Raw genomic sequence first — 9,455 nt, 5'->3', positions numbered from 1 at the left:
CGTCTACAAGTTCTATCTCGGTGAATTTGATGGGATCTGTTGAAACTGGAAACTTGTAGAAAAGTTTCGAGATCCTTTTTCCATAATGTCTAACAATTTTTGCACTAATCATTTTCTTTATATAATCATCTGAGACATTTCTATTAAATCTAATTGCTATTTGTTGGCGACATTCAAATATACATCCAACTATTGTCAAAATTACTCCATTGAAATAAACGCATACAAAAAAAACTAATTATTCATCTTCAATACTAAATCTGTTAAAAAAGAAATAAAAATTCTCAATACAATTTCGAACAGCAAAAAAATTACTTTAATAAAAAATAATCTGTAAAAAAAAGACCAACATTATATAAATATGCAAAACTTTTCATTCGTAAGCTCAGCATTATATCAACATTAAGTTCTCATTTCGTACATGTACAACCATATTTAGTCATTTTTTTTTCACATTTTCTAGGCTCTAACTTTTACTTTACCTTCGCATTTAACCACTTAAACTCATTTCTACGTTTTCTTCCATCTCCGATTCTGTATTTTTCTCCGGGAAATTCTTTATATTAAATTTTGAATTCTCTTCAAATTCATCTTCTACAATCCATTTTGGAAATTCCTCAAGATCTTATTCCTCTTCCATCTTTATAACAGGTATTGAATTTATAAAGTAATTTCCTAACAACTAATTTATCCATCCATGGCATGTCAAAGACATTTTGCTTCCTAGTCAACTTTAGCGAACCTATACTTTGTCTCGCTATTTTCTTTGCTCCATAAGAGATTATAAACTTCACGTAGTATATAATTATATTCCAATAGGTTCGTGGTACCAATGTCTTCCAAAGTTGGTCTAAAATCATTTGATGCTACCGTTTTATTAATGTCCCTCTTAGGGTCAATTATCGCACTTTATTCTTTCTAATTATTTCATGAATCTTCCATAACACGTCTTGCATATTTTGATTTATGGTAATAAGGTGTTGAACTATGTTTCTTCTGTTTCATTCTATAATCTTACACTTCTCTAATCATCCTATCAACTTTCTCTCTTTGTGCTGAAGTTGTTATCTCATCAGGCAATATCAGATTTATTGTCATTTCTTCCAATATCTATGACAGAAACTAAGTTTTTTTTTTAATTTCAGTATTTATCTATTTTTTCCCTAGTGTCATCACTAGCTAACAATTAATTTATAATAATTACTAACAAAATAACTTAAAAATAATTTAAAAACAACATAAAAAATTACATTTATAACAAATCACAATAAGCATCAAACTAAACAAATTAGTAACAAAATAATTTCTAATCGATTCTATTTAAAAAAAAAACATACTTTCACCTTCCATTTCTCTACTATCATTTTTTTTGCTTCTCCTTTCTTTCTTAACTTTCTTTTCCTTTAATCTTCTCTATTAAATTTTTTTTACCTTTTTTTCTTCTCCCTCTCTTCTTCCCTTCTACTTTCTTTTTCTTTTTTAAATAAAGAAACTGCTTCTCCAATTTTAAAATTACGAAACGGGACCATAGTTATAATATCCCCCAAATTTGCTTCTTCTCCGTTGTCACCTATTAGATAGAGGTCACTAATGCCGCCTGCTAAAGAGGGATCACTAGTGCCACTTATTGATATGACATCACCCCAAATACTATGCCCATATATAAAAACGAGTATATATTAAATTCAATATTTAGGTATCGCCTATCAACAAGACTTCACATATTAAAATATTATTTTTTAATTGTATGGGACAATTGTTAGAAAACAAGAGTGGTGTCATCTGTACACCACCCTTCACCATCTTATCTATACCATTTTAGTAATTAATATAACATATAACCCAATTTTGAATTTAATATATTTATTATATTATCTTTGTAAAAAAGGCGCAAGTTGAGAAATACGGATAAGGTCAGATTATTTAAGCGTAGATAGTTGGTTGACCAACCTAACCCCGGATGACCAACCCAACCTAACCGCTTCCTGGATCCAATTGCGATTGCTTCAATGTAAAAAATACTAAACGCAACCACCACCATCATCAGTATTCCTCTTTTGAACAAACAAATAAAGGCAGGCAAAAAAAAAAAAAACAACGTTATTCTGCAATGGATCGAGCATTTCAGAGAACCAAAGTCCTAACCGGTCACCTCCTCCAATCACCTCCTACTTCGTCCTTTCAAACCCCTTCTCTTTCTTCAAACGCCTGTTTGAACTACTCTCCGCCCGAACTTTCCGAAAAATACGCATTCGACATCAACGATATGCGGAAGCTAATGGACGGGCACGACCTGGAGGAGCGGGATCGGCTGTTTGGCATGATCACGCAGAGCAAGGTGTTCAATCCCAGAGTGAGGGGAGGGAAGGTGTTTGTGTCGCCGGACTATAACCAGTCCATGGAGCAGCAGCGGGAGATGACGTGGAAACGCATCGAGTATTTGTTCGAGAGGGGAGTGTTCCAAGGGTGGTTAACGGGGGAAGGAGAAGAAGTTGAGATGAGAAGGTTCGCTTGCTTTGAGGTTTTGGGTCTCTTCGATCATTCCATCTCCATTAAGCTTGGAGTTCACTTCTTCTTGTGGTGCGTTATCCGCCTTTTCTCTTTTCTATCTTCTTAAGATTAATCTAAATTTTTGGATTTCGTTTTACTTTTCAAACTCTACATAGAAATATGAAAAATATATTTTTTCTGAATAATTTTATTTTCATAAATAAAAAAATATAATTTTTTTCCTATAAGCGCGCTGATGAAGAAAATGAAAAGAAGAATAATTTTACGTTGAAAATTTTAAAGATATAAAATAAAACATTTAAAAATAAATTAATATACAATTTTCTCTCTTTTTATCATTCTAATTTATCATTCTAATTTGGAAGATAAGATGATCACCTTTTTATTTTTATTTCTCTCATTTTTTTAAGCACATTCAAAATTTTTTTTTTTCAATTTTTTACTTTCTCCTTTTACCCAAGCAAACACACTTTAAAAGTAATAGACTTCCTTTATGCATTATTTCCCTTACTTTGCTTTTAGGTGTAAAAATAGATTTGAATACATAAAAAAAGAGTAACCATTAGAATTTTTATATTTTTTGAGTAAGAAAATGTTATCATGAAGTCTACCAAAATGATTTCAAGTGTTTTGATTTTAAACAGAAGTTGTAAAATCGTATAGGTCGCATGTTTTTATGAATTTAGTATGTAGGACAAGATATAACTTTGTGAAAACTTTTCATGAAGGGATATTATTTCAAGATTTCAGATAGTTCTCTATAAAAGAATACTTTCATAGCACTTGTTAGTTTCTATGGATGCATTCATTTACACTGAATTGAACTATTACTTATATTCAACTACTCATTCTCTCTCTCTCTCTCTCTCTCTCTCTCTCTCTCTCAAATTCTTAGTTTTGGTTAAATATGTTCAAGAAAAGCTTGGGCTGCATTTTTTTTTGTAGTGGCAGTTTTTCATGGTAATATTTAAAAATGTTACCAAGAGCCCTTTTGCACTTAAGAGTAGTAGCTCCCTTGAAGTGTCTTTATTAACTGTATATTCATTTCTTCTTCATTTTCCTTGGTTGCATTACTCTGTTTTATAATATACAACACAATGCCTTGTTTTAATTGATTTTCAATTTGTTTATTTTACTTAAATATGATCCTACCTGTTAGCAATGAAGAATAAAAGATCAAATAGCAAAAGATATAAGTATCAAAAGAAACTAACCAACAAAGTCTTAGTGTATTGAAGTTTGAAATTTAATGGAACCGAGAGCTGTTTGTTGCTTGCCTTACATTTTATTTATGAATTTAACCCATTGTTATAGGAAGGGGTGCAGACTTTTTAGTCGACAAGGTTAAAGTAGAAAGTAAGAAAATTTGGAACTGAGTTCTACTATTGTCATAATGTATGCAGGGGTGGTGCCATCCAATTTTTTGGTACAAAGCACCACCATGACAAGTGGCTGAGGGACACTGAAAATTACTTGATCAAAGGTTGCTTTGCAATGACTGAGTTGGGGCATGGAAGTAATGTATGTAAAGGTTGTCTAATCCTTTAGTAAGGAGAATCATGCTTTTTCCGAATTTTTATGCAGTCTTCCTCTTGCTCCTGATTTATTCTAGAGTTACTGTATTTAGGTTCGCGGCATTGAAACAATAACAACATATGACTCAAACACAGGGGAGTTTGTCATTAATACTCCTTGTGAATCAGCACAAAAGTATTGGATTGGCGGAGCAGCCAACGTAAGCTTCTCTTAGAACCAAATACCATTTCTCTCCATGGAGTCTGTTTTTAGATTCCTTTGTAATGTGAAGTTTTTTTTTAGCTGTTTTTATTATCCTTCCCTCTGTTTTATGTATATGCTGACATGGTATACTTATGTTGTTGCTTTGTTGTCTAGCATGCAACACACACAATTGTTTTTTCACAGCTCAATATCAATGGAACCAATCAAGGGGTTCATGCACTTATAGCCCAGATCAGGGATGCTGATGGTAATGTATGTCCAAACATTCGCATTGCTGACTGTGGTCATAAAATTGGTTTAAATGGTGTTGATAACGGTAGAATCTGGTAGTGTAAACTTACACTCTACTATGGATTCTTTAGTCTCTTCTTTTTCTTAGAAAAATTCTAATATTAAAGGTCTGCTCATGTTATTTCAGGTTTGACAATGTTCGAGTGCCGAGAGAGAACTTATTAAATTCAGTTGCTGATGTTTCACCTGATGGAAAATATCTAAGTGCTATAAAAGACCCAGATCAGGTACTTCTTATATTTGAGTTGACTGGTATCTGCTCTAGAGCCGTTTATTGTACTACAACTGTTTTGCTGGTAATACTGTGTTGGTTTCTCTTACATGTCTGTTGCTTTAATTCAGAGATTTGCTGCATTCCTGGCCCCTCTAACAGCAGGCCGTGTTAATATTGCAGTTAATGCAGTTTACCAGTCAAAGGTATACCTCATTTTTTTCTAAGCATCTTGTCCGTTTTTATTGGCAGAAGAAATTTGCATGTTTTTGTATTTTGGGTATGGGTGGCAGGCCACTACTATCAAATGTAAAGGTCGCTGATATCATGCCATTACTCTCCTTACAGGTTGGTTTAGCTATTGCCATTAGATATGCTCTAACAAGGCGGGCTTTTTCTCTTAAACCAAAGGAACCTGAGGTCTTATTGCTTGATTACCCAAGTCATCAACGACGACTCTTGCCTCTCCTTGCAAAGACGTAAGTATATGCACAGTTTCTTGATCAGAGTGCTACCCCAGTTGGCACCGTTGTTGTTGTAGCAATTTGGAGGTTGTGGGTTTGAGCACTATTAAGAGTGTAATCCTCCAATTTAGTTAGTTGGAGTTTGGAGGGGTTTAGAGGTAGTTTAGGAAATGTATATATATATATATGTATATATATTCTCCTGAACTCTTGTTAAGTCCAGTTTGTGTTTGAAACGTAAGTGCTGTGCTTGTAGCAAGTCTCATCATGACAATTTTTTCTTCACTGGCTTGGTAGATAAGATTAGTCATTCTTTTCTGTGCATGTATAGAGAAAACGTATGTTGTCTAAGTGTTTGTTGAACGTTTAACGTAAGTTCTAAACCCTCATTTGTTTATTTTCATTTTTATGCTGCAGGTATGCTATGAGTTTTGGAGCAAATTACTTGAAAATGCTGTATGTGAAGAGGACACCCCAGTCAAACAAAATCATTCATGTAATTTCAAGTTCATTCAAGGCTACTTTTACATGGAGTAACATGCAAATACTTCAGGTGAGCTACAGACAATTTTGGAGTAAGTTGAACCATTTCAACATTAAGTGCCATTACAGACGTTCAATTGTTGAATGCTTCAGGAATGTCGCGAAGCTTGTGGAGGACAAGGACTAAAGACAGAGAATCGTGTTGGTCATCTAAAAGCTGAACATGATGTGCAATCCACTTTTGAGGGGGACAATAATATTTTAATGCAGCAGGTAAATTTGCTTTCTTCTTTCCTTACGAATTTCCTTTGACAAGGACAGTTGGTTACAACTTACAACTAAACTGGCTGAGAATATATGACCTCAATGTAAAATGAAAGCAGCAGATGCAGAATTGGGGAATGAGTTCTCTATGTATGGGTTTTTACTGGATTTTGTTTTCCTTGAAATGACCCATATGATGCATGTAGTCCCCTGGCCATGGCCTGCAAGATGTGTAGGTCATTTTAATAGGCTTCATGGATTTTGGGTTCACAACATCCTAATGTATTGACAACTAAACAGTGGAACTTATGATTGAACATGATAACTCAGGTCAGCAAAGCTCTGTTTGCTGAATACATGGCAGCTCAGAAGCCAAACAAGGCTTTCAAGGGTCTGGGTTTAGAACACATGAATAAGCCCTGCCCTGTCATTCCATCACGGCTTACTACGACTACGCTCAGATGCAGCCAATTCCAGGTAAATTAGATTAGCATCAATTGTACTGTTGGTAATTCCACATAAAATTGTGGGCATCTCTGACCATTGTCCTATTTCAGATGGATGTCTTGTGCTTAAGGGAGAGAGATCTTTTGAATCGGTTTGTTGCGGAAGTCTCACAGTGTCAAGCCAAGGGAGAAAGTAAAGAGCACGCGTTCATTATGGTGAGGAAGCACTTGCTTTTATCTAGGTTTCTATTCTTTTTTATCCACCTTTTAGTCTAATTGTCGCTTATTCACACCAGAGTTATCAGCTAGCAGAGGACTTGGGAAAAGCTTTTTCAGATCGAGCAATATTACAAACATTTGTTGAGGCAGAAGCAACTCTAGCTGCTTGTTCATTGAAGGTTAGTATTAGAGAATGTATCTCAAATGAGCATCCAGCCGTAGCATCCGCTCGGTATTCGTTCTAATTTAGAAGTGGTGAAATGAACGTAATCTGAACCACTTAAGCCAGCCCTTTTAAAACCAAATATTTAAGAGTCAATAGCTTGAGCATAAAAGGACCCAACTAAAACCTAATTGAACCTGATTGTTAGGACCTTTTAGGATTGTAGAAGTGGCTGAATCTGACTCTAAATGGAAAACATCACACACCCAACCCAAACTGACTTCAAAACTTGTCCAAAACCTGGCTTAACCTAACCAGAAACAACTCAAACTTCATCGTTGTCTGAAGTTGCGTTGCAGGATATGGTGGGATGGATATGATCAGAAGAGATGAATAGAAAATTGCAGTCATATATATAGGATAAGAGATGGGTAAAATTCTCGGGATTTGCAGGATGGAAATCATCTGATATAAAAACAACTTTGCATGTTTGTCACTTCAAATATTGAAGGCATGAGAAGACATATGCAGTCTTTTGTGCATTAGACAGGCTGTTGAATCTTCATTTTCATTGTTGTGCAGGATGTGCTGGGTATGCTGAGATCATTGTATGCCTTGAATTGTCTGGAAGATGGTGCGTATCTCCGATATGGGTACCTGTCAGTTGAGAATGCTGCTACAGTGCGGAGAGAAATAACAAAAATATGCAGTGAACTTCGACCGCATGCACTTGCTTTGGTCAGTTCCTTTGGCATTCCTGATGCTTTCCTTAGCCCTATTGCTTTTAACTGGATTGATGCCAACTCTTGGTCTTCGGCTCAACATTGATAGGGTGTTGTTAATCTACCAACTGCACCTAACCCAAAGCTTTACTCTTCTCTAAGCAGTTTATACCCCAACATACTCATAAAAATAAATTCTGTTCATATAATACATTTATATTTGTTATTTAGGAAGTGCCCCATGTATGTATATTTTTGTTGCTTGCTTCTTCTATTCATCATACCGTATCATCAAAAGGTTTTGAATGTTATACCATTTCGAGGGGGCGTTCACCATCTTACACTCCAATCCACGTCATGGGTTTGACTTGTAGAAATTGTCTATTTGTAGTTGTGTGAGTTGTATTAAAAAACAAAAACTGCATTAATCATTTTTCTCAAGTAATTATTTCTCATATAAATTTTATAAGATTAAAATATTACTATGAATTAAATAACATTATTCATAAAAAATTCACATTCATTAAATATTTAAATTGAATAAAAAAATTGATTTGACTAGATCACCAGTTGTCTAACTGGTTTGAATAAATAAATCATTAAAAAATCATATGGTTTAATTTGTTCAATTTAATTGATCTATATTAATTCTTGAGTCAACCCAATTAAAACAACCTTGTCATATGTACGAATAAATATAGGTTCGGAATTTACCCGGGACATAAAAGGATACTGATTTCATCAGTCTAATTGTGACAATCCAACATAACCTCTTCTCTACTAAATGGAACAATAAACACTAGGCCAACAATTATCCAGTTAGATCGGAAGTTAAAAGTTGGATTTCCAACTAATTTTAGGCATCTTTTTGTCAAAACAAATTGTTTATGCTAATACTTTATCCAGCACCTTATTGTTTTTCAAGTCTCCACCAGAAGTTGAAGTATCTTTGAACAGGTTGGAATTATTTTTTTATTAAGATTTTCTCTCAATTTTGTGGAGAAACTGTGATTTGAGATTATTTTAAGAATTGACGATTTTATAGAGATAAAATGTCTTATCGGATTAGATAGTGCATGACGCATGACCATCTAGATGTCCAACAATGCCAAATCAAGACCTTGATTCAAACCCTACAAAGCATAAATGCCCACATTTCTTTGATAGGTAGTCCAATCTGACAAACTATCTCACTCTGTTGAACTTGCCGTCTTTTTAGTCAACTTCTGCCACTTAAACTCTTCATAAAGTCAGGGGATAAAACTTTAAACGAGAACAATATTACTTGTTAATGGGTCGGTTAACTTCAGAAAGACATATTTTAAAATTTTCAATATTTAATATGTATAAATTATAATATTTTTTTCACCATATTTTCAACAACAATACCAGTCCTAAACCTGAACCGTTTCGTTTGTTAAGGTTGTCACCACAATAATGTAAAAGCTAAATAGTGCATGTGAGCAAAAGTTTAGTGTTCTACGTCTCAACAAAATAAGTGATTTAACTGAAATATTAAGAGGTTTCAACCTGTAAATGTTTATCTATAGAAATTTCAGTTTAAGAAAAAGTTTTCAGACTTGCTAGTTTTCTGGCAAGAGAATGTTGAAGTAGGACAGCGTAGCACAATATTAGCTGTGCTAATTAAGGATATTTTCACGAATGGGTGGCAATAAGCTTTAACCAAACTTAACCCAGAGTTGAGGGAGGGTTTGGTGTTGCTGCAGTGTGGTCTCTGTTGATGGATTGGTGCCAAATGTGGGGAAAATTTGTTTTGATTTTTGTAATAGTTGTGATTTTTATTTTAATTTTAAATATTTTGTAGCACAGTATAGTGGGACTGTTGATGGTTGAGGTATGCAATGTACTGCTGATTCCCAATAATAATATGAAATTTCATAAATATATAGCCTTGTAATGTACAGTTTGATTCTTATATCA

At 34.1% G+C, this 9,455-nt stretch overlaps 1 protein-coding gene across 1 annotated transcript; it reads left to right on the top strand.

The window, feature by feature from the left end:
- The first annotated feature begins 1,879 nt into the window (after positions 1–1,879).
- LOC107946128 (acyl-coenzyme A oxidase 3, peroxisomal) lies at positions 1,880–7,744 on the top strand. The gene is made up of 13 exons (XM_041106893.1): positions 1,880–2,580; positions 3,915–4,032; positions 4,139–4,246; positions 4,405–4,577; positions 4,670–4,769; positions 4,885–4,959; positions 5,102–5,232; positions 5,635–5,770; positions 5,854–5,973; positions 6,295–6,441; positions 6,522–6,626; positions 6,707–6,808; positions 7,375–7,744. Exons 1-13 carry the CDS (start codon positions 2,111–2,113, stop codon positions 7,618–7,620), a joined length of 2,031 nt encoding a protein of 676 aa, XP_040962827.1. The 5' UTR covers positions 1,880–2,110; the 3' UTR covers positions 7,621–7,744.
- The last annotated feature ends 1,711 nt before the right edge of the window (positions 7,745–9,455 follow it).

This window comes from Gossypium hirsutum, chromosome D12 (assembly GCF_007990345.1).
Source record: "Gossypium hirsutum isolate 1008001.06 chromosome D12, Gossypium_hirsutum_v2.1, whole genome shotgun sequence".
NCBI lineage: Eukaryota > Viridiplantae > Streptophyta > Magnoliopsida > Malvales > Malvaceae > Gossypium > Gossypium hirsutum.
The sequence above is the reverse complement of the archived record's forward strand: the minus strand, read 5'-3'. Positions and strand labels throughout refer to the sequence as shown.

Excerpts from the sequence above, each read along its gene's own strand:
- LOC107946128 (XM_041106893.1), top strand. The coding sequence starts at position 2,111 with ATGGATCGAGCATTTCAGAGAACCAAAGTCCTAACCGGTCACCTCCTC. Across the intron at positions 5,771-5,853 it reads GTAACATGCAAATACTTCAG|GAATGTCGCGAAGCTTGTGG; the intron begins GTGAGCTACAGA and ends TGAATGCTTCAG. Across the intron at positions 6,442-6,521 it reads TCAGATGCAGCCAATTCCAG|ATGGATGTCTTGTGCTTAAG; the intron begins GTAAATTAGATT and ends GTCCTATTTCAG.